Below are 26,097 nucleotides of genomic sequence, written 5' to 3'. Positions count from 1 at the left end.
GCCATCTTGTTGACCCCATTCTCTGGACGTGCCCGTACCATATCAATCTTTTTTGTTCTATTCTGTCTATAATATCATTTTCTACTTCCATTCTTTCTTTTATTTCTTCGTTTGGGATATGCTGCAGTTTAGATATTCTGCAGCTTCTTCTAAGCGCGTCCATTTCTAAAGCTTGTAGTCGTTTATTTTGTCGGTCTTTTACTTCCCACACTTCCGAGTTGTACAGGACAATTCCTTCCACGATAGTTTGGTAGATTTTTTTCTTTGTCTGATTTTGCAATCCTGTACTCCACCAAATGCCATTCAGCTGTTTTATAGCTTTTCTTCCTTGACTTATTCGATATTCTATATCTTGATCGCATGTGGAGTTTTTGTCAAAAATAGAACCTAGATATTTAAATTCATCACATCCTTTTATGTATTCCCCTTCTAATTCTAAGTCTTCAGTATCACCTCCGACTACAAGGTATTCAGTTTTCTCCATGCTCATTTCCAAGCCCCATTTTCGGTACTCCTCTTTCAATTTTCTAATCATGTAACTGGCGTCATCTTTATCAGCAGCAATCACAACTTGGTCGTCAGCAAATAGCAACGCATACAAATAAGAATCTCCTACTGGTATCCCCATTGTTTGGCATTTCCTAGTCCAATATTTTAACACGTGCGTAAGGTAAATTTTAAATAAAGTGGGCGACAGACAGCATCCCTGCAAAAGGCCTTTCGAAGTTTCAAAGGTATTTGAAAGTTTCGTTCCAATTTTAATTGCTGTTGTTGCATTAGCATAGAGATCTTTTATTGTTTGGATGTATTTTCTATGTATTTAAAGTGGTTTGTTGTAATACCTCAAACATTTTTTCTCTGGGAACGGTATCGTATGCTTTTTTTAAGTCTACAAATACCATGTGAGTTTCTAGATTTCTAGCAGAACGTTTTTCTAGTAATTGCCTTATGCAGAAAATGTTATCTGTGCACGGTTATACTTATAATAGTGAAATTTGGAGGAGAGGAAATAAACGGGCGTAGACTTCTTCACAGACATTGGTGACATACCCAATGAATGGTTGACCCCAACATTTATTTGTCTCCCAAAAAAGAAAAATGTTAGAGAATGCACCAACCACCGCACCATAAGCCTGATGTCGCACACACTTAAAATGTTTTTAAAGATCATTCATAAACGCATTTACCAAACACTTGATATGGATCTTGAAGAAACCCAATTTGATTTCCGTAGAGGCGTAGGTACCCGTGAAGCTCTCTTTACATTCAACATACTAATCCAGAGATGCTTGGATGTGAACCAAGATATATGTAGGATTCGTTAAAGACAATCGTAATAAAAGTTCGTGTGATGTTTAACAGTTTTAATTAATAAAATAGATAACTAAATTATAGATACTATTAAATTGACGAAATGTAAAAGTGTTTGTGTAATTGCGACCAAAATTTTACGTGTTCTTACAAAAAGAAATGTAGGTATAAACTTTTTACGTCTTATCCCAAATAACACGTCTGACGTCGTTCTGATCTTAAAATCGACTGCCTCTCGCATCCCTACGCTAAAACAAATTCTCTTATATCTAATCTCCCTATTAAAATTGGATCAAAGTATGTACCGACTTTTTCCAATAAACGAAAACCAATAAAATTAGTCAAGGCGGCTACTTATGTTTATCTTGCGTCTCAGCTAACTCCGATTCCCGATCCCCAAGCTAATCCGCACATGTGTTCTTATGCGTGAGACTCTTATTTCGTTTTCGAAATAATAATTAAGAAAAATTATATACAAGAGTCTTAAAAATTAAGGTAAAATATTTGCAATTCTACATATATATGTCAGTTTCATAGATTACAACAAGGCTTTCGATAACGTCCGCTATAAAGAGCTAATGGACGTCCTCAAAGCAAATCAATTACAATACAATGACCTTCGAATTATAACAAAATCTATATAAACAACAGGCACACATACGCATTAACGAACACACATCAGAAGAGTTCGAAATTAAAAGAGGAGTGCGACAGGGGTGTGTACTGTCACTACTACTATTCAATCCATACTCTGAAGAAATTATGAAAAGAGCTTTTGAGGGAGAAACAGCAGGAATAAAGGTCAATGGAACGCCAATTAACAACATTAGATACGCGGACGATGCTATCATAATAGCGGACAACCTACAAAACCTCCAAAAGCTAATGAACAAGATAGTTGAGTACGGAGAAGAATATGGATTATCAATAAACATCAAGAAAACTAAATTTATGAGGATATAAAAAACCCAAAATAATGATGAAAGCCTGACAATTAGAGGTAAAACTTTAGGACGAGTTGAAAACTACAACTATCTTGGCACAATAATTAATCACACAAATGATTACTCCAAAGAAATCAAAGTTCGAATATAGAAAGCACAAACAAACTTCAATAAAATGAGGAACGTACTTTGTGCAAGAGAACTGAAATTAGACTTGAGAGTTAGGCTGGCAAGGTGTTATATTTTCTCGACTCTACTGTACGGGATATAAGCATGGACACTTAACGCGTCGACTGCTAAAAAGTTAGAAGCATTTGAACTGTGGGTGTATAGAAGAATCCTGAAGTTATCATGGACCGAGCATGTAACAAACAACGAAGGCATGAGAAGAGTCAACAAAAGAATGGAAATATTGGAAACCATCAAGACACGAAAGCTGCAATACCTGGGGCATGTTATGCGCAATGAGAGAAGTCAATTAATTATACAAGGGAAAATCCAGGGCAAGAGAAGTGTAGGAAGGAGAAGAATCTCATGGTTGCGTAACTTGAGGGAATGATACGGATGCACATCAATCAAACTATTCAGAGCGGCAGCATCTAAAATCAGAATAGCCATGATGATTGCCAATCTCCGTGGCGGAGATGGCACGTAAAGAAGAAGAAGAAGACTTCTCAAGTAGTCATAATAGATGACGTAATAATTATGGATGACTTTACAGAGCCTATGACTATGACTATTACGTTATCGGTTTATTTCCTCCTCCCAAATTTCACTACTTAATATAAGTTCAAAAGAAACGAGGGCAGGCGACTTTTGACTAGCACTGTATTGAGTGTATTGTATTACTGATATTCTTTATTACCGATATAATATCGGCGTAAAAGTTAAAATAATTTAGATGGAATCATACTCTAATTCGAAATATACGCAAAAATAAATAAGAGGAAGGGTTAGACACAGCAAAGAAAATAAGGCGCTGCAATACTCCATCACCTGCGAGGCCAAATGTCTACATATTTTATTACCGAGGTTCAGTTTCTGAGGTCATCACGTACTCCCACAGATGCGCCATCACTGCTGCGTCAGCCCTATAACATAACACGTGGCATATCCTTATTGTAGTGTTGAATATACATGTAGAAATAATTTAATAAATAGCAATATACCTAAAACAGCATGTTTAGTTTTAAATTAGATATACAACCTAACATGGCAACACTGCGCACCGTTCAGTACCAGACGGTTCCCAGTTCCCACGCTAATGCAGCTGCTTCTCGCCGATTCTAACTCCGACGCTCCATCCTCCGCCAACATTGGTCATTCTACAGTGGTTGCAATGTTGCCGATTTTAGCGCTTCTTTCAGTGGGCTATATCTAACCCAAGACTAAACGTATTGTATACTAAAACAATACTTAAGAGCTTTATGCAATACGTTATTGAAGAGCTTTGTTCGACTGTGAAGTATTCAACTATAGACTTACATTTCAAAAAAGCCATTTTACTTCCACACAAGACCATTCGTAAAATAAGATTTCCATGAATTTTTAAAGTAGACAGCTTTAATTTTGTTCTTTATGTTATCCATAATTAATTTTAAAAGTTAAACCTTACGGCTATTTTTCCCCATAATCGCTGTTTCTGTACAATCACTTTTGCAGACCATGCTCTAACTTTTTTATCCCCATGTTATATAATTCTACGGTCAATCCTTTGAGGAATCGAGTAACCTCTTCCTTAACTTCATCATCGGCAGTGAAGCGTAAATTCCCAAGCTATCATAAGTGGATGGACAATCCGTTGTGGATCTTGGCCTCCTCGCAAAGAAGTCGCCACTCCTCTCGATTCCTGGCAACTTTCCTCCATCTTCTGACCCCTAGAATCTTTAGGTCTTCTTCAACATCATCAATTCATCTTCGTCGTGGTCATCCTCTACGTCTTGTGCCCTCTGGTTTTGAAAATGTTCGTGTATTCGTGATCTAACATCTTAGCAATGTGCCTAGCCCATCTAAGTCTCTGCACTTTACCGAATTTCACAATATCTGGATCGGTGTATAACTGATATAGTTGTATCTTCGATGCCATAACCCCCATATCTATTCATTTATCGCCCTTTATGGGGTACAGGTGTAAGTCAGAATTTGTTTCCGACTTAAGAAATCCTTTAGATTTTTATTTAAAAATAGAAATCTTTTAGGTTTCGCCTAGCTTTTTATATTATTATTATTATTTCAGTTGTGGTACTCAAAAAATATCACTTACCATGAATGTTCCGCGTTGAATCCAATTCGGCCGTTGCTTCCAACACACAATGTAAAAGATTTGTCAAACCATCTGTCATATCCTTTGCCATGCAATAGAGCTCTGCCATACTTATCGAGCTGTGATGGGTCTTTCTAAAAAGTCATAACTTCTTAGTTCAAATTTTCTCCTACTAAAGAATCTATTTTTTATTATAAAAAAGCAAAAAATTAAGACCAATGACTGGATAGGGAATTCTTCTGAGAGTGCGAAATAATTCTTATTGTACGTGAAGCGAGAGATGTGAATGTCCTAACTGAGGAGTCGAGAGTGTGTATGATATTGCAAAGAGGGGCCATTTATGGTGATTTAAGCAAGTGGAACAATTAATGATCATTTTTATGGTTTTCTAGTTTGTAAATTCAAAAAACTTTTTTGAAGTTATACTTCTTTAGGCGCGATTGGGAGTGAATTTTCATTATTCTGCGCACACGGCACACAGACAGTATGGCGTTGGTTAGTTGCTAAATCTTTCAAGTTATATAAATATGTCAGACTGTCAGAGCAAAAAAGGTGTGAAAAGAATATATTATGGTGTTTTTAGTAAATATATTTATTATAATTTTTGTGTCTTTGGATTTGTCTTCCTCAGTAGTAAGATAAGTATTATTTATTAGTATTTAAACCAAAATATTACATCCTGAATTTTTTCCTCATTTGGATACCCCCCACTACTATAGACATCCAAATACTTATTATTGTTAATTATCTGTAATTTCTCTTATAGCCATAAGTAATTTTCGTTAATGTAAATTTAAACTGAATTCTACAATAGTATTGCACAAAATTGTATTAGATCCAGCCGATATCCATTAATAATATTTTTCACAATCTCTTTTATTGTAAAATGACAAAGCACGCAACTGTTACTACATAACAGAAGCAGATTTTGACATTGACTTAACCTGAGCCTCACTCTCAGTGACATTGGAGCCTCCATAAAAACTAAATTAGAGGAATTTTTCCTATTCTGAAAATCGTAAATAAATAAGATGTAGTGCTCAGTTTGCTTTCCTCATCAAAATTTCCAAACTCCTGTTATGTCCATCTCCTATGTGTTCGTTCTAGAATCTGTTATGTGTTATTTATCGACTTTAAAACAAAAACATTTTTATCATCAAAAAGAAACCATTCAATGCAACTCAACCAGGTAATGTTTTCAAAAATTTAAATTAATTTTAAACTTACTCAACTATTTATTAACACATTCACATTCTTTAAAAAGATAACACATTCTTTAAAAAGAGAGAAACTCAACTTATTACCTACAAAAGTGGACAACATCAATCCCAAATAGACTACTTCATGATAAGGAAAGAAGACATACGTGAATGCAAGGACTGCAAGGTAATAGTTAGTGAGACAGTAAGCCAACAACATAAGCTGCTTGTTCTGGACATCGAAGTAAAAAGCGAAACTAAACAAAAATATCGGAGAGGACCACAAAAAATCAAGTGGTGGATGCTAAAAGATGAGAAGGAAGGTCTATTCAGGGAAAGAATAGTAGAAAAAATATGTTGGAACATGAAAGGAAGCCCTAACACAATTTGGAGAAAAATGGCCAATATTATTAGAGAGACGGCTATTGAAATACTTGGGAAAACGTCAGGAAAGAAGTTTGAAGATAAAGAGACTTGGTGGTGGTCAAATGAAGTACAAGGAAAAATAAAAGAGAAGAGAAAATTATATAAAAAGTGGCAAGAAACCAGATCGGACATAGATCTTCAAAACTATATGGTCGCCAAAAAGGAAGCGAAAGTAGCAGTAGCAAAAGCTAAAGCAGAAGCGTATTCAAACCTATACGATCAACTTGATACCAGGGAAGGCGAAACGAAGATATATAAAATAGCCAAACGGAGAGCAAAGAAAGCAAAAGATTTTAATCAGATTAGATGTGTCCGAGATGAAAATAATAAAATACTAGTTCACGAAAGGGATGTCAAAAAGAGATGGAGAAAGTACTTTGACAGCTTATTAAATGAAGAATTTGACAGACAGCCTGTAGAGTCAACGGAGACAGTAGCAGCAATGGTCACCAAAATAACCAACGAGGAAGTGGCTCAAGCGCTTCAAAAAATAAAGAAAGGAAAAGCGGTAGGACCAGATGATATTCCTGGGGAAGTATGGAGATCATTGGGAGAGACAGGAACAAGGTGGCTAGCAGGTCTATTTAATAGAATTATGGAAGTTGGACAAATGCCAGACGAATGGAGAAGCAGTATACTGGTACCTGTTTACAAAAACAAGGGAGATATACAACAATGTACAAACTACAGGGCTATAAAACTGCTTAGCCACACCATGAAAATATGGGAAAGAGTAATTGATAGACGGATACGTGAAGAGACCGAAATATCCGAGAATCAATTTGGCTTTATGCAGGGTAGATCAACAACAGATGCAATTTTCATTATAAGACAGTTGATGGAAAAATACAGGAGTAAAGAAACAAACGCTCATATGATATTCATTGATCTTGAGAAAGCATATGATAGAGTTCCTCGAGAGATTCTTTGGTGGGCACTCAATAAGAAAGGAGTCCCTGGTGAATATTTAAAGATTGTGAGGGATATGTATGAGGGAGTAACGACTAGTGTTAGAACAGGTGTGGGAGAGACTGATAAATTTCATGTGAAAGTAGGATTGCATCAAGGTTCTGTGCTTAGTCCGTATTTATTCTCATTAGTTTTGGACCAAATAACAGCGAAAATACAGGGTAACATTCCATGGTGCTTAATGTATGCTGATGATGTCGTGTTAGTAGGAAATAGTGAAAGAGACTTAGAACAAAAACTGGAACAGTGGAGACAAGCTCTGGAGGAAAAAGGTTTAAAACTTAGTAGGACAAAAACAGAGTATTTGGAATGTTCATTTAAAGATGGAGCTACTACAAATAAAATGGTATCTTTGGATGGTGAAATGATTGTAAAAAGCAATAGTTTTAAGTACCTAGGATCGGTATTACAGAGTAATGGAGAAATAGATGGAGATGCATGCAGTAGAATTAGGGCTGGATGGATGAAGTGGAAAGAAGCGAGTGGTGTGTTGTGTGACAGAAAAATTCCAATGAAGCTGAAGGGAAAATTCTATAAAACAGCCATAAGACCAGCTATGATGTACGGAACTGAATGTTGGGCAGTGAAAAAGAAAGAGGAACAGCGAATGCATGTGGCGGAAATGAGAATGCTTAGATGGATGAGTGGAGTGACAAAGAAGGATAAAATTAGAAATGAGTATATTAGGGGAAGTCTAGGTGTGGCACCAATTGACGCCAAAATGAAAGAGCATAGGTTAAGATGGTTTGGTCATGTTCAACGTCGAGACGTTAACCACCCAATACGAAGAATAGCTGAAGTGCAGATTCCTGGATGGAGTAGGAGAGGAAGACCAAAGAAGACCTGGGGGGAGACGATAAGGCAGGACATGCTGGTAAAGGGGATTAACATTGATATGGCCCAAGATAGAATTGTGTGGAGAAATGCAATTAGGGAAGCCGACCCCGCATAGGGATAAGGCAAAGAGAATGATGATGACTCAACTATTTATTAAATTCAATAGATATTAACATAAATGAAAAAATATTTTTTCATTTTCATTTATTATTTTTTTCATACATTACTTTTTCAAACTTTTTTAGTTGTATTCCATAAAGTTTCATTGCACTACAGATAATTATAACTTTATATTATTGTCCGGTTACAGATAAATGAGAAACTTAAAGAGATAGACCAATTGGTGTACAAGTGGTACCGAACAAAATATATCTTTAATATATATTTTTTTTAATATATTTTGTTGGGTACCACTTGTACACCAATTGGTCTATCTCTTTAAATGTCTTATTTATCTGTAACCGGGCAATACACCAATTGGTTTATCTCTTTAAATTTCTCATTTATCTGTAACCGGGCAATACAATAAATTTAATTTCACCTACTGCATTACCTATACACTTGACTTTAATTCGGAATTAGTTATTAATGATTTTATTGTTTGACACTTTTAATACTTTTAATATAAATTTTTTTTAGCAAATTACTATTATTCAATTTCAATTTTTAAACAAATCAAACAAATTTCACAATCAGATCACAACTATTGCATAACCGACCAATCTTGTCAAAAAATCGCACACCCAATTTTTACATCTATAAGTTCTTGAACATCCTGAACAACATCTAACCATCCTATATAAATAAAATCTACACTATTAATTAAAAATAACATCACTTTATATATAACTAACAATTTTTAGTTACTCGGTTTAATGTCATGTATCTTACTAATGCCCTCAAGATCCTGCCAATGTTTTGTTAATATATTACATTCAAATCTATCCTTTTACCAACCATCACTTTAGCAAAGTGCATGAGAAAAGTATGATATTGAATACTACTATATTCTTCCCTTATACCGGAAAGTAAGTATATATCTTATACTTGACATACTTTTGGTTGCCACTGCATATGAATGCGTGCATGTATGTGAGTATGAGGATTGTACACCATGCGTACGTACATGTGGGTATTCATATGCATGCATAAATATATGTACTTTGATATTGGCTTGATTATTAACTTTTGATTAAAACCAGACCACTTAACTAACTCTGGTTTTTTGTTGTTTGTAGCATTTAATTTTACTTTAACCGGGACCTGAAGATGCTGTGACTATTGTAGACAGCGAAACCGGTCGTCAGTTGTAAAATAAATTGTTTGTGAGAAAACGTCTCTCTTTTCTTTACTACAATAGTATGGACTCACACATGCAACCCATTCATTATTTTTATTATTAAAACATTTATATTTTTGTTATACAGTGGAACCTCGATAAGTCGGCCCCCGATAACCCGGAAGTCCGGCTAACCCGGACCGATTTTCATCAGACAAACATTTCAACAATAAAAATGTATGTATTATGTTAAAACATTTTATCTGTAGCCTCTTCTGGAATGTCTTAAAAATATCGAGTTTCATTGATAAAACTTCGCTTCGACCATAAAAGAGATAATGGGTATTTGTGTAATTTGAACTATACGATAGTAAAAATGACTCATGGCACACGGCGGCGGCAGTAGAGCGATGTTCATTATCTCGGGCTATCGCAAACAACAGGCACCTGTTATTCCTTTATTTCCAACTGTCTTTTAAAAAATTATTTTTTAAACAATGAAAGAGCCACTGTTCTAAAATATCATAACATTTTTCCCATGGCAGACGAAATTGACACAACCGAAACTGACTGAATTTTTTTACCTAGAAGTGAACAATACTCTATCTATACTGTCTATACTATAATCTATACAACCATAGGTAAGTTAGATGTGTACTGTGCATATATATTTCATGTTATTTTAATTATAACGGACTTTATCTATAAGTATAGCATATTTTATTAATTTTTACTATGCTTTCCGGCTAACCCGGATTTTCGATAACCCGGATCTGCCGCGGTCCCGATTAATCCGAGTTATCGAGGTTCCACTGTACTTCACTTCGTCTGTTTGTTACCGTGAATTGTCATTATGTTCGAGACGACATACACAGAGACCTCGTAGCGTGATTGGTATAGCATTCGGCTGGAGATCGAGAGGCCTTCGGTTCAAATCCAGACCATTCCTATTCTTTTTTTTTTTTATTTTTGGAAAGTAGTAAGCATTAAAATTAGTTTAGTATTTAAATAAAATTAAAATAAACTGTTTAAAGTATATTTATTTCGTTGATATCATATAATAGAAGTATAACTTCTTACATGTGTACAAAGTACACACACATTCTTTTTTATAGTGGAATATTAAGAAATATTTTAGTAAAAATAGAAACACAACAAATACAGGCGTATGGTTTATGGCTTATAGTTTGGTAAATTCAAAGCAATAAAATATTTTACGACTGTCAATTCATTGTTTTTTATACAGCTTGACCTAAATTATTGTAAGTGAGTGTCAAAGGGTAGTTTTACATTGTTTATTTCGTATCGACAAGTCGGCACCAATAGACATTATGTAAATAATCCTTGTCTTATATATGACAGGGTTAGCTAATTCATGAGGTAATAAAATTTACATATAGACATTTAACGAAAATTTGAATTTTTTCAGAGGAGTATTTAATAAAAAACTATGTCGAGAAGACTTGTATTAAGAATGGAATATGTTTTGCCGGTATGTTACAAAGGCTGTAAATCTAATGCTTTTTACATTGAAATATGTCAAATGAGCCTAAACTATTCATTAATCTAAAAGCTTTACATGATGTATGATTAAGCAGATTCTGTACTACTAAGAAAATATGGGAAACTAACTACGGTTCTTGTGTCATATACCAACCTGTTGATTCAGAAACACTCCTCTGTTTGCAATGTAAATCAATAAAATCAAATATAAACAGTTGTCTGCAACTGTAGGTTTCTGACATGAAATGTACTGTGATATTTGTTATGTAATACTCCTTAAATACAAAAGCTTGTGCTATGATGAACGCTGAAATACACCAAGTAGATATGTTTCAACGTGTACAAAAATCTATATAATAAATTTGGCTTCGATGAAAAACTGTTGGTACAAGCAACTTCTGATTTAACAGAAATTCCACTTTCAGCTGTATACAAAATACAGTAGACTCCCTCTATAACGAGAACTGAAATGGCGGACTAATTACCTCGTTATAAGCGGATCTCGTTATATCAGGCAACAATAATATTGTGCATACATATGAAAATATAGTTTTCTAAAGCATTAACTTCCTTATAGTGAAGCCATTCGGTGCAATGTAAGGTGCTAAATATTGTTTCCTCAACAATAAGGCTTCGCCCTCATAAATTGTAAATTTTCTTACAATATTCAATATCGGTCCCTAGATAAACAGAACAGGAAGAGGTTTATTAGGCGGTGGATTTTATTATAGCACTGTCCTCGATAACGACACATATGTGTCGACAGTCAGTTGGGGTATTTATAGTCATTACAGCGCTAAAAACAGGTAAAGATACATATTCTACGATTTCATTTTTCCCCGTTATAACCAAATATGCCTCGTTATAGAGGTGTTACACTTCAATAGGAATTTCATGGGACATCTAGTGTACCTCGTCATAAGCGAAACCTCGTAATAACCGTGTTCGTTATAGAGAGAGTCCACTGTAGTTCAGAATGTATCCTACCATCGCAAGAAGCGGTGTGCTACAAATGTTCAAGACCTATAGATGTCTCACTTATAAAACTATTGAAAACCACAATATACAATTGCCACAGAAGCAATGAAATATTGTTCTTTTCATGAGCATTTTTCAGTGCGTAACAAATGATAGGAAAAAGGGTAAGTCCGTGATAATACACATTTATGACATTTATTCTAACATGACATTTTAGTTAAATCTGACAGTTGTCGCATTTTATTTTCAATTTGGAATAAAAACAAATCAAATGTGTTTCTTGCATTTATAAAATGGTATTTTCTTTGATTTGTATAGTCTTATTAGACCGGGCAGTATCGTCGCCCCCGCTAGCGAAATTATTCCGATTCGATTTTTTTGCACAAACTTACTCAAAAAGAGGTCCTTATAACATATCCACAGGGTGCCGAGCGGTGCCTTGGTCGAAAAATTGTTACAATTTTTTTTAAACAAATTCACAAAGATAATTTTTTCATTTCGAACAAAATTTTTTTAGATAAATTGGCTTATTCTGAGCAAAAAAGGTCTCTTGTCATTTTTTTCTAAAATTGATTGTTGTCGAGTTATATGCGATTAAAAATTTGAAAAATGCGCAAATGGCCATTTTCAAGGCTTAATAACTCGATTAAACATTATTATTATGAAATTCAAAAAGTCACCAAATCAAGTTACAAATCCCTTCTTCAAGGTCCTGAAGAGATTTTTGTCATTATTTTATTAGAAAGCTGTTATTTTTAATTATTAACAATTAGCGCTATAGTCCAGTATTTATCGACGCCCCCGTTAGTGAAATTATTCCGATTCCATTTTTTTTGCAGAAACTTACTCAAAACGAGGTCCTTATAACATATCCACAGGGTGCCGGGCGGTGACGTGGTCGAAGAATTGTTTAAAAAAATTTTTTTAAACAAATTCACAAAAATAATTTTTCACTTCGAACAAATTTTTTTTTTAGATAATTTGGGACATTCTGAGCAAAAAATGTCTCCTGTGATTTTTTTCTAAAATTGATTGTTGTCGAATTATACGCGATTTATAATTTGAAAAATGCGAAAATGGCCATATAACTCGACAACAATCAATTTTAGAGAAAAATCACAAGAGACCTTTTTGGCTCAGAATAACCCAAATTATCTAAAAAAAATCGTTCGCAATAACAAAAATATTTTTGTGAATTTGTTAAAAAAAAATTGTTTAAACAATTTTTCGACCACGGCACCGCCCGGCACCCTGTGGATATGTTATAAGGACCTCGTTTTGAGTAAGTTTCTGCAAAAAAATGGAATCGGAATAATTTCACTAACGGGGGCGACGATGCATCCTGGACTATAGCGCTAATTGTTAATAATTAAAAATAACAGCTTTCTAATAAAATAATGACAAAAATCTTTTCAGGACCTTGAAGAGGGATTTGAAACTTGATTTGGTGACTTTTTGAATTCCATAATAATGTTTGATCGAGTTATTAAGCCCTGAAAATGGCCATTTTCGCTTTTTTCCAATTTTTAATCGCATATAACTCGACAACAATCAATTTTAGAAAAAAATGACAAGAGACCTTTTTTGCTCAGAATACGCCAATTTATCTAAAAAAATTTTGTTCGAAATGAAAAAATTATTTTTGTGAATTTGTTTAAAAAAAATTGTTTAAACAATTTTTCGATCACGGCACCGCCCGGCACCCTGTGGATATGTTATAAGGACCTCTTTTTGAGTAAGTTTGTGCAAAAAAAATCGAATCGGAATAATTTCGCTAGCGGGGGCGACGATACTGCCCGGTCTATATAAATTATACAGATTATATTTTGTAATATTATTATCTAATTAAAAAAAATTATTTTTTTTATTATGGCGCCATCTATCGACAACTAGAATAACTAGAATAAATGTAAATGTCTGCAATCACGGACGTGCCTTTTTTTTCTGTCACATACAATTTAATGCGTTAGAAAGAAATCGAAAAACTGTGACGCACTGAAAGATGATCATGAGAAAAAGAATACCTACAATAAAAATATTAAGAAAAACATTGGAAAAAACCAGTTTGGAACATGAACTACTGGGATAAAACTATTCAAAATTGGATTGGATGGAAGAAAATAGGCATTAAATTTAAATCAATAAATAAACGTCAATCAGTTATGGAATGCCAAAGAATAGTCACAAGCACAAGACGTAACATATACCTAGAACATATATTACTAAATATGTATAGGCAAGAAAGTAGGCGAATTTACTATTTACACGAGATTTGGTATGATGAATGTATGTATGTATATATCGGTTTTAGAACGTCTTTCGACGTTGTCCGATGCCTAACTTCCACGTCCTTCTTTCATCCCATTGGCCATCTCTAAGATCCCTTGTACTCATTGCTTTGGTTACCCCTTCTTTCCATGTCTGTTTGGGTCTTCCTCGTTTTTTGCGGTTTGGTGGTACCCACTGCATGATCTTTTTGGGCAATCTTGTGTCTTCCATTCTTTGAACATGACCATACCAAATCAACTGTTTCCTCTCAATGTCTGTTGTTAAGTAACCATCTATTCCAATTCGTCGTCTTACTTCCTCATTTCGAACTCTTTCCCTACGGGATATACCTAACGATCTTCTAAACACATCCATTTCTACAGCTTCTAATTTTTTCCTGTTGTTCTCGGTTATTCTCCAAGTTTCTGCTCAAGTAAAGTAGGCTGCTTTGAATAAGTGTTTCATAGATATTGTATTTTCGCTGTATTCCTATTTCGGAGCTCCAAAGTATTCCATTTAGGCAGCCAATTGTTCTTCTAGCTTGTGTTACCCTTTTCTTTATTTCCTCATCGTCTTTTCCCGTTCTATCGAAGATTACTCCCAGGTACGTGTATTCACTACAGGATGTGATTTGTTCATTATCCTCTAGTTCGATATTGGATAGCTCAGCTCCTATGGGTAGGTATTTAGTTTTTTTCCACATTAATTCCCAAACCCCACTGTTCATATTCCTCATTGAGTTTTCTTGCCATATACTGTAGGTCGTCTTTATCATTAGCTATGATGACTTGGTCATCAGCAAATTGTAAGGTATATAAACAAACCTCTCCGAGGTCTATACCCATACCGTGGCATTTACGTTTCCACTGGTTTAGTGCTTTTGCAACATATATCTTGAACAAAGTTGGTGAAATACAGCAGCCCTGGCGCAGACCCTTGTTAACTATGAACTTTTTAGATAGTGTGTTGCCAATTTTTACTTGTGATGTAGAATTTCCATATAAATTTTTTAAGGCTTTGACTAGAGTGTAGCTGATGTTAGTTTCTTGTAGTGCTTTACACAATTTAGTCACAGGAACGCTGTCGTATGCTTTACGCAGGTCAACAAACATGAGATGGGTCTCTTGATTTGTTGCTGATTTTTTTTCAATTAATTGTTTTAGGCAGAAGACATTATCTGTGCAAGTCCTTCCAGCGCGGAAACCAGCCTGTTCTTCTTCGTCTTCTTGTTTCCTATACTCCATCTCAATGAGATTTCTAAGAATGCGCCCGTACACCCGGCTTAGTGTACTAGTTACCGATATTCCTCTGTAATTTGAGCAATCCAACTTATTTCCTTTTTTATGAATGGAAGAAATATAAGCTACTTTCCATAAACTGGGTGGTGTGACACCGTTTATATATTTGTTCATAGGTATGATGAATGCATATCAAAAATGTCTACAAAAAAGGATCGCGGCTAATTATTGTACATTGCGGAGGAAGTGAGGGATGGGTTCCGAATCTTTTAAAATTATTTGGGAAGAAAATAAGAGGATTGTAACGTTGAGTAAATATAGTGGATAAATTGGTAAAATAATACTTACAGGATCATAAATGTACGGAAAATCATCCAACGTCACAACAAAAGCAGCTTTTTCAATAAGATCCAGCGAGGCCCTATTAATTCCTTTGTTGAACAACTGAGCTCTTACAGTAGCCCAGTGGGTCCTTTCGCCAGCTGTCAGTGCTGCCAATTTTTCTTCTCCAGCTAGAGGTTCTGATGTATCGTCCAAGATTTGCTGAATTTGTCTAAAACAAAAACATAACAATTGAAGGGCTTGCTGCAATAACCGTCCACGTGGACATTGCATAGTTTTGAGAAAAATGAGAAAAACGTGTCATTTAGTCATATATAGTTCAAATATTGTGAATTTTTTATTTTGCATTTGTACCTACTTTTTGTCAGACCTACTAAGACTCAGATTATCTCGATTTCGCTGTACTATTTTTTCTACAGAATTTTTTAGTGTGAAAACACTTTGGAATGATAATTTTTTGTTTGTATATCTTGACTAAGATATATGTCTAAAAATATGCACTTGTTGACAAATTTTTCTGTAAAATTTTAGATTGTTTTATATATTTTCAAACAGTTTTCAAAAAATCCGCAAATTCGAGATAGAGTTTTCTAAACATTTACTTATTTTGCTACCATTTGGCAACAATCTAGATCGGAATGAGTTGTTGGATGACATTGACCAATTTATATGTTGTTTACATAATATTGCAGATAGTACTCGACAGACGTTTTAGATAAAAATATTAATATTTTTCGTACATGTTATTCAACCATTAACATATTTACTATTTTATATTTGTCATTCGATAAGGTAGCAGATGAATAAAAATATATACAGGGTGTCCGGATGAAAACGAAACAGAGGCATTATCAGGAACTATGTACCACAAAAGTTTTGAAAATCCAGCGACAGGTCAATTTTTTATTAGAAGGGGCACATTTTTCTTGTATTTTTGATTATTTTACTTTTGCCTTACTTTATTTATTATTTATTTTTAGTACTTTATTTATTTTTCTACTTTAGGGTAGAAGCACCCAAATATTTTTAAATTGAAGTGGAAGTCAAATAAGATATCGTTTGAAAGCCATTGCAATTTCCTATAAATTAGTATTTAAATTTTTAAATTCGGTTCAATTCTTGTATTTAATTTATTAAAAAATATATAAAAAATACATTTTAACATCAATATCTTTAGCTAGTTACTTATTTCTTAGTTGACCAAATGGCGAAATGGATGACCTCTGGCGTCCATACGTAAAGCTTTGTTGGAAACGTTCTTCCACATTCCAAAGTGCCTCGTAGGCATTAATGGACAATTCGTTGACGTAAATGTTTTAACACACAAAACCTGGAAGCATTATTTTCAGACCCTACTTGGAACACAAGCAGACGTGGAAGATGAAATGGATATGAACTACGTAGAAGAGAATGAAGTAGATAATGGAGTAGAAGCTCCAACTATAGATGAAGTTCTCGAAGCTATTAAGGCCCAGAAAAAAAAAGCTCCGGGAGTTGACGAAATACCAGCAGAACTGTATAAGGTAGGTGGCGACCACCTAGCAAGTCACATCCACGCGCTCATCAAAGACATATGACAAGAAGAGAAAATACCCTATGACTGGAAGAAAAGTATAGTATGCCCGATCTATAAAAAAGGAGACAAACTCCAGTGCAAAAACTACCGTGGAATTTCACTACTATGTACAGCACATAAAGTCCTCACGTATATTATAAACCAGCGGCTCCAACCACTAGCAGAAAATATTATTGGAGAGTATCAGACGGGCTTCCGACGGGGAAGATCGACACTGGATCAAATATTTACAGTCAAACAGATCTTGAAGAAATCATGGGAACACGAACACGACTCAGTCAAAAGGAACAATCTATACCATATATTGGCTGAATTGGCAATACCACACAAGCTAATAAGACTCATTAAAGCCACAATGGATGAAACTCAGGCATGTGTGCACAAAACCACCGGACAGACTTTTTCAAAATTTCGCAGGGACTGAAGCAGGGAGATGGGCTGGCTCCAACATTGTTTAACCTGGCACTGGAGTATGCGGTTAGGCAAATGCAAACTGGACGAGGAAACCTACTGACCAACCGAACGGTTCAACTGCCCGCTTATGCCGATGATATTAATATTATGAGTAGAACATCAACAGGAGCACAGGAAACATACGCAGAGTTAAAAGCACAAACAAAAATGCTAGGTCTGGAAATTAACACAGAAAAAACAAAAATAATGACTCAGACGAGAAGAAATATAGTCCCACAAAACATTATACATGAAGATGACATTGAAACGGTTGGAAAGTTTACATACCTGGGAGTAGAAATATATGCCGACGGATCAGAAGATGGAGAAATACGGAAGAGAATAACGCAAGCAAAGCTTATTTTGCCCTCTTCCATATATTTCGGTCTAACAGTGTCCACCGAAATACAAAGATGAGAATCTATAAAACTTTAATTTGACCAATAACATGCTATGGCAGTGAAGCCTGGGTCCTGAAAGAAACATCCAAAAACAAACTCGACACACTCGAAAGGAAAGTACTGAGGAGAATACTAGGACCTGTGAGGGAAAACGGAATCTTCAGAAATCGATACAACAACGAACTTTATCAACTTTATAAGGAAGCACCCCTGTCAGACTTCATTAGAATACAAAGATTGCAATGGGCCGGACATGCGATAAGAATGGGAGAGGATAGGCTACCAAAAAGAGCACTGAATGCTAAAATGCAGGGAACGAGACAGGTTGGAAAGCCAAGAAAGCGCTGGGAAGACACAGTAAACAGCGACGCACAAGCCCTTTTAGGAGTCAGTGTATGGAGAAGAGCAGCCACAGACAAGCAAGGGTGGAGGCAAAAAATAAAGGAGGCCAAGGCTCAATTTGGGCTGTAGTGCCGTAAAAGAAGAAGAAATGTTTTAAATATAGTGTGGTCTATAGATTTTACTTTTTAGGTGGCCCCACAAAAAAAGATCCAGGAGAGACAAATCTGGTGACCAAGGATGCCATTCGATAATGTCTCTCTTCCCAATCCAATGCAGTGCAAAAAAAATTTGGTCTAAATATCGACGAACAAGTAAATTATACTACGAAGAAGCACCGTCCTGTTGAAAAGTCAAATGATCATCATCCTATTGTTGATTATTTTCACTAATATCAGTCAAGGCAAGATTAATACTTACAAGATTACCTTACAGTAATTGTAAATACATTCGCCAGTCAAAGAGCAAGGTAAAAACACTATAGGCCTTTTAAGTTTCTAGTTTTTTATTAACTACATTCCCAGCTTCCTGAAATATTTTTACTAACTCCAAAAGATACCTCCTACTGTCATGTTTAAATTGAAGTTGTTCATTAAATGGCTTAGCTATCATATTAGACCAGTAAGGATCTGTTTTTAGGTGGATGTGAGAGGTGGCATTCAGATTTTTGCGGATAAAGTTAGGTTATAACTTCGTTAATAATACATAATTGATTTATGCTCCTTCTCAAATATGCCCGGAACATTAATAAAAAAAATTCAATTATTTAAAAATTTCGAATAACATCGATTTTTTTCTACTTTTTTGTTTATAACTTCAAAACGATTCATTTTGGAACAAAGTCGTATAGGAATAAAACAAAGATAATTAAATTTTCTAGCAGATGCGATTGGTTAAAAATGTCTTAATTTATCAACCTTGCTGCAAAATAGCAATAAATATAAAATAAGGGAGCAAAACAAGCCTGTCCTTATTCAATGATAAATGGCTTAGCTATCATATTAGACCAGTAAGGATCTGTTTTTAGGTGGATGTGAGAGGTGCATTCAGATTTTTGCGGATAAAGTTAGGTGATAACTTCGTTAATAATAATTGATTTATGCTCCTTCTCAAATATGCCCGGAACATTAATAAAAAAATTCAATTATTTAAAAATTTCGAATAACATCGATTTTTTTCTACTTTTTTTGTTTATAACTTCAAAACGATTCATTTTGGAACAAAGTCGTATAGGAATAAAACAAAGATAATTAAATTTTCTAGCAGATGCGATTGGTTAAAAATGTCTTAATTTATCACCCTTGCTGCAAAATAGCAACAAATATAAAATAAGGGGGCAAAACAAGCCTGTCCTTATTCAATGATTTTCCATCACTTAGACACTTGGAATCTTCCTAACTCGCTTAGAAAATTTTTGTAATGTGCTAAAACCGTACACCAAATTTCATTAAAATTGACTTACTAGATTTTGAATAATAATTTTGCAATCTAAACTTTTTTTAAAAAATTAAAATTTGTTAAAATCTTGCACAACAAAAACTAGAACATACAAAGATTTGTCAATTTTTTTACATATAAAGAAGCACTCCACCTATCTAATGCACTTTACAGAATTGAAATCGGATTATTTAAGCAGCCTCAGCAATGTTTTAAAGTTATAAACAATTTTTTGGCTTATAAACAAATTAGTGCTGTGGCCAGGAGGGGGTGCTACGCGCTCCTTTATTTAGATGGACTAACCCAAGATTTTTATGTATTTTTTGACCCGTAGAACACGATTTTTTTGGGTAACAGTTGATCCGGATGTCGATAAGATTGTTATAAACAAAGAACTTGAGGAATTACATAACATCGATTTTTCGCAAAATAAAACATTTTCTTGTATTTCTTGGGTAATTCTAAGCAAAAAATGTTCTTACAAGTTTTTTCGTAGGATGCATAGTTTTCGAGATAAACGCAGTGGAACTTTCAAAAAATCGAAAAATTGAAATTTTTTAACGCGAATAACTTTTGATTAAAAAATAAAATAGCAATTCTGCTGACAGCATTTGAAAGTTTAAGTCAAATTATACAGGTTTTAATTATTTGCATTGCTAAAAATTATTTTTTTTATTATTAAACAAAGCTATTTGTTTATAAGCCAAAAAATTGTTTATAAGTTTTAAACATTGCTGAGGCCTCTTAAATAATCCGATTTTAATGCTGTAAAGTGTATTAGATAGGTAGAGCACCTCTTTATATGTAAAAAAAATAGCCAATTCTAAATGGTCTACTTTTTGTTCAGAAAGATTTTAAAAAATTTGAACTTTTTTAAAAACATTTTGATTGCAAATTTATTATGCAAAATCTATTAGGTCGATTTTAATGAAATTTGGTACACGGTTTAAGTATGTTACAAAGAATTTCCTAAGCGAATTACTAAGGTTCTAAGTGCCACCAAAGTGGTTAAAAACGTTGAATAACAACAGGCGTATTTTGCCCCCTTATTTTGTATTTATTGCTATATTGCAGAAAAGGTAATACGTTAAGACATTTTTGACTAGTCGTATATCATACACAATTCAATTATCTTTATTTTATTTCTGTACGACTTTGTTCCAAAACGAATGGTTTTAAAGTTATAAGCAAAGAAAGCAGAAAAAAATCGACATTTTTCGAAATTTTTAAATATTTTAATTTTTTTATTAATGTTCCGGGCATATTTGAGAAGGAGCATAAGTCAATTATTATTACTGGTTTTTTCACAGATCCTTACTGGTCTATATAGGCACAATTTTATTGTTCATAAAATAGAATGAAACCATATCTAACCATTCCGGAATGGAATAAAACATGGTATACATTTTCAAAGACTACAAATTAATACTTTTAACTGGTATTCACAAGAGACTCCTCTAATTTTACGTTTTTTATGTGTTTACATGATATTATTTATTTAGTGTGACAAATGTGTAAAAAACAAAAGCTGTGCAAAGAAATAAATTACAATATAAATGATTTGCGTACTTAATCAACTAATTAAACAGGTAAGTACAATTTAAAGTTTAAGTATTAAAAAAAATAATTGGTTCAGGAACTTAATTCTGCAAATGACTCTACTACACTAAAGTGTTTTTATTTTTGATTGCAGATAAACTAAATAAATAATCAAAATTTAAGATGCTACACGTGTATTTAATATTTATCTGTATCATATACAAACACTTATAATGTGATTAAATTAAGGTTAAAAATAAATATAAGATTTTATTCAAATTCTCGTTTTTGCAATATGTTATTTAATTTGTACGAGTAGATATTTTCTAGAGCGGAAATCGTCGCCCCCGTTAACGAAATTATTCCGATTCGATTTTTTTGCACAAACTTACTCAAAAAGAGGTCTTTATAACAAATCCACAGGTGCCTGGCGGTGCCGTGGTCGGAAAATTGTTTAAACAATTTTTTTTAAACAAATTCACAAAAATAATTTTTTCATTTCAAACAATAATTTTTTTCATTTTTTAGATGATGTTTGTCATTCTGAACAAAAAAGGTCTCTTGTCATTTTTCTCTAAAATTGATTGTTGTCGAGTTATACGCGATTTAAAATTTGAAAAATGCGAAAATGGCCATTTTCATGGCTTATAACTCGATTAAAAATTATTATGAAAGTCAAAAAGTGACAAAATCAAAGTTTAAGACCTCTCCTTCATCCTGAAGAAACTTTTGTCATTATTTTATTAAACAACTGTTATTTTTCTTCTTCTTCTTATGCAATCCACTAATGGATGTTCGCGATCACGTTTGACCATTTTTCTCTATCCCTTGCAGTATGTATTAGGTCTCCTATGTTTTTTAGTCCTGTCCATTGTTTGACATTACGGAGCCATGACATTTTCTTCCTGCCCACTCCCCTTCTTCCTTCGATCTTTCCTTCAATTAAGGTTTGCAGAAACTGATATCTTTCATTTCTAATTATGTGTCCCAGGTATGCCGTTTTTCTCTGTTTAATTGTGCACATCAGTTGTCGTTCTGTACCAATTCTTCTCAGGATTTCTTCATTTGTTATTCTTGCGGTCCAGGGAACTTTAAGGATTCGTCGATAGATCCACATCTCAAATGCCTCTAGCTTATTCATTGTGTTTATTTTTAAAGTCCATCCTTCCATGCCATATAGGAGCACCGACCATATATAGCATTTTGTGAATCTTAATCTTAGGTTTAGGTCAAAGTCAGAGTTCGTAAAGACGTTTCTGAATTTCATGAATGCACTTCTGGCTCTTTCTATCCGACATTTAATTTCCATGTTATTATTTCCCTGTTATTTTTAATTATTAACAATTAGCGCTATAGTCCAGACTTTATCGTCGCCCCAGTTAACGAAGTTATTTCGATTAGATTTTTTTGCACAAAGTTACTCAAAAAGAGGTCCTTATAACAAATTCACAGGGTGCCAGGTGGTACCTTGGTAGAAAAATTGTAATTTTTTTTAAACAAAATCACAAAAATAATTTTTGAAGTTATACTTCTTTAGGCACGAGGGTGAATTTTTGTTTTCCTGGGCGCATGCGCACATCGACAGTGTAGTATTAGTCGCTCAAACGTTATACGGGATCTGATTGGGTGTTCAAATCATCTGTCAATAATTGTTCAATATGGAGATTATGGATAAACAAATGTTGTGTATATTAGTTTTTATTGTTGTGATGGCAGAGAAAAAAGCAAGTTTATAATTGTAGTGACTTTTTAAATAGTTTTAAAAGCGACAGGTATGTAATAATTGTAAATGTTTCAGTATCCTAATAAAAAATTACATAGGTAGGTACCTACCTATTTGGAAAATTTAAAATGAACTTAAAATGAACATAATGAATAGTATGTAATGCTTTGATTTACATATTTGATTACCATCAAAATTTCTATCAATATTCATCTAATATATTGTTTTCTTACTACTTGTTTTGTTGTATTTTATTATTTCAATTCTGCAAAAATCAAAATAATTTGGTAAATTCAGAACTGTCAAAAGTTTAAACCGTTTAGTTAGTCGATCTTCCCACATGATGCATGTGTCTCCGTGGGTAAAAGTGTAAGATGAATGAATTTCAATACTAACCGCGCTAACATAAGCGGGTTCGAACCCCAATGGAAACTTTTATTTTTTTATTTTTTTTTATACATTTTATGATTGTAAGTATGTATATATTTATTATATAATTTTTTTCAGAAAACACGTATTTAGTTAAAAAATTTTCCGACAATTATTATTCAGAAATCATTTGTGGCATTTTTCAATGTGTTTGTGTGTGTTTTATTCGTTTATTTTTTTAATTTTTGGTATTGTTTTAATACAAATTTTTGAAAAGTAGTAAGTATTAAAATTAGTTTAATATTTAAATAAAATATAAATAAACTATTTAAAGTATATTAATTTCGTTGAAATCATATACATAATAGAAGTATAAGTTCTTACGTGCGTACAAAGTACACACATTCTTTTTTTCACTATAAGCCTATCTAACTCGACAACAATCAATTTTAGAGAAAAATCACAAGAGACCTTTCTTGTTCAGAATGACCCAAGTTATCTAAAAAAAATTGTCCGAAGTGAAAAAATTATTTTGCAAATTTGTTTAAAAAAATTTGTTTTAACAATTCGACCACGGCACCACCTGTCCCCCTGTGGATTTGTTATAAGGACCTCTTTTTGAGTAACTTTGTGCAAAAATATCTAATTGAAATAATTTCGCTAACGGGACGACGATACAGCCCGGTCTATTCGGTACCTTTAATGATAAAATTTTACAAAAACGAAAGCAAGGACAAACTTTTGATAACTAAAAAGTGTTGCTTTGTTGGTAAAAATTACCCCTACGTTTTATTTGTGGTGTTGCCAGTATAGGAAACAAAGACGAAAATGCACTTAAAAAATTATAAAAATTACTGGACCCTACTTTTGAACTGGAATATCTGGAGAAAGTCAATAGAAAAGGCGTATCATCTCGTGAGCATCGCAATTTTTTTTATATCGGAAACATTTAAGCAAAAAAACCGACTTTTTCATTTATTTGAATATTGTGAAAAAACTACGTATTGCAGATGAAAACGTTCAACAGACGACGTTTTTTCTTTTTGTTGCATTTTTTCGACTTGTTTATTGGTTTTACTATTTTTATTAATCTATTGATAGTGTAGGCAACAGAGGTTGAACCTCGCAAAAAGTCCGGTTTAATTTTTTTTTTCTGGTATATCAAGGGGAGCTTATTTTAAGACTATCTTTTTCTTAAAAAATTTCGCCCCGAAACCGCCTTTTTCGTCCCTTGAAAGGGGGTAATTTGTGGTTTTTGCGAAACGTAGCCCTTCCTATAAGTTTTGCAAAAAATTTACTTAATAGTAAAATTAAGAGGAGTATATTTCCTACTATTTATTTCCCGACAGCATATGTCTATCACCCACCGTTTAGCGGGGGTGGCGCCCCAAAGTTTAAAAACACAAATTGACAAATTTTTAAAAAGGTGTTTTAAAAAAAATATTTTTCCCTAACTGTAATGAAAATTAAGAAGAAACCCTGCGGCAATTAATCACAAATAAGTGGCTGATTTTTTGGTATAGGTTTTATTTAAGGGCAATTGCAAATTTTTAAATTACAGGGTGTTACATTTTAAAACACCCCTTTTTATACCATCTGAACCGCCTATGCTAGAGTAAAAAACTTTCAGCGATTATCCATGTACTGGTGTTATTTACAAATTTGTATAATGCACCCCCATATTTTCCCCGGAACCACCAAAAAAAAAAAGAGAAAAAATAAAGAAAATAATCAAAAATTGATTTTGGTCCACCACTGTGGCTTTAGGGTGCAAAGAAAATAAAATATGCATAGGTCATAATGCGTAGCAGACAGTGTGTTCTTTTATTTTCCATAAGTATGTTATCAATAAAATGAATAGGTGACGAAAAAAAAAACAAAAACTGGAGCCCTCCAAAGCATTTCTGAGGTTTACGGCGCCACTGTGCCGTAACGGTTGCTTATACGAAAAAAATGCATAGGACCTTATTTGTAGAGAAAATAATGGTCTTTAATTCTGTATAAGTTTTGTTATAAAAAATGCATAGGTAATGAGAAAATCGTCAAAACATCAGTTTATTTTCAAGGATACCGGTAGTTTCCGCAGGGATGTTGCAATAATCATATATATTTATGAAAAACCCTATTGATGGAGCATATGTCCATATGGGTCAAAAAGCAAAGAATATATTTTTTTCAACCCCCCTTTATTTATTTTTTTTTTTTTTTGGCTACAGGGGTTGCATCAAGAAACCGCTTTTGGTGTCCATGCATGGGTAATAATAACGTGCACAAAATGATATATGAAGCATTTTAATAAAGGGCATAGTGTGTGAAGGATTCCAAGAAAGTCACTTTCTTTATTAATTCTCGTTTTTTTGGGGGTGGTTCCGGAAAAAAAATGGGGGTGCATTATCCAAATTTGTAAATAACAGCAGTACCTGGATAAGTATAGGCGGTTCAGATGGTATAAAATTCATAATACATAGTAAACAAGGATATATATATATAATAAGCGAGTCTTCTACAGCTGTCGCCGCTTCTCGCATCCTAATCTCCAGCGGTTTCTGTCGAAGCAATCTTCAGTTTTTAAGTCTCTGGCGGTCATTGCATCTTCGACATCTTCTCTCCAGGATCGTCTTGGTCTACCTCGTTTTCTTCTTGTGGGTGGAGTCCATTTTTCTATTTTTTTCGGCCATCTATTTTCAGGCATTCTCTGAAGGT

General features: G+C 33.7%; 1 protein-coding gene across 3 annotated transcripts in view; it reads right to left on the bottom strand.

Annotated features, from left to right (window-relative positions):
• The window catches only part of LOC114339714 (carnitine O-palmitoyltransferase 1, liver isoform), a 167,744-nt gene that overhangs the window by 33,958 nt on the left and 107,689 nt on the right, over window positions 1-26,097 (bottom strand). For 2 of the 3 annotated variants that reach the window (XM_050662700.1, XM_028290386.2), the window contains exons 6-8: window positions 15,564-15,768; window positions 4,519-4,652; window positions 3,284-3,346 (exon numbers count right to left, since the gene is read on the bottom strand). In XM_050662700.1, coding sequence (XP_050518657.1) covers window positions 3,284-3,346; window positions 4,519-4,652; window positions 15,564-15,768 — 402 coding nt within the window. The remainder of the gene's footprint in view (window positions 1-3,283; window positions 3,347-4,518; window positions 4,653-15,563; window positions 15,769-26,097) is intronic. The other variant, XM_050662701.1, reaches the window with a different exon arrangement.

This window comes from Diabrotica virgifera, chromosome 9 (genome assembly GCF_917563875.1).
Source record: "Diabrotica virgifera virgifera chromosome 9, PGI_DIABVI_V3a".
Taxonomy (NCBI): domain Eukaryota; kingdom Metazoa; phylum Arthropoda; class Insecta; order Coleoptera; family Chrysomelidae; genus Diabrotica; species Diabrotica virgifera.
This window is presented reverse-complemented; position numbering and strand designations above follow the sequence as displayed.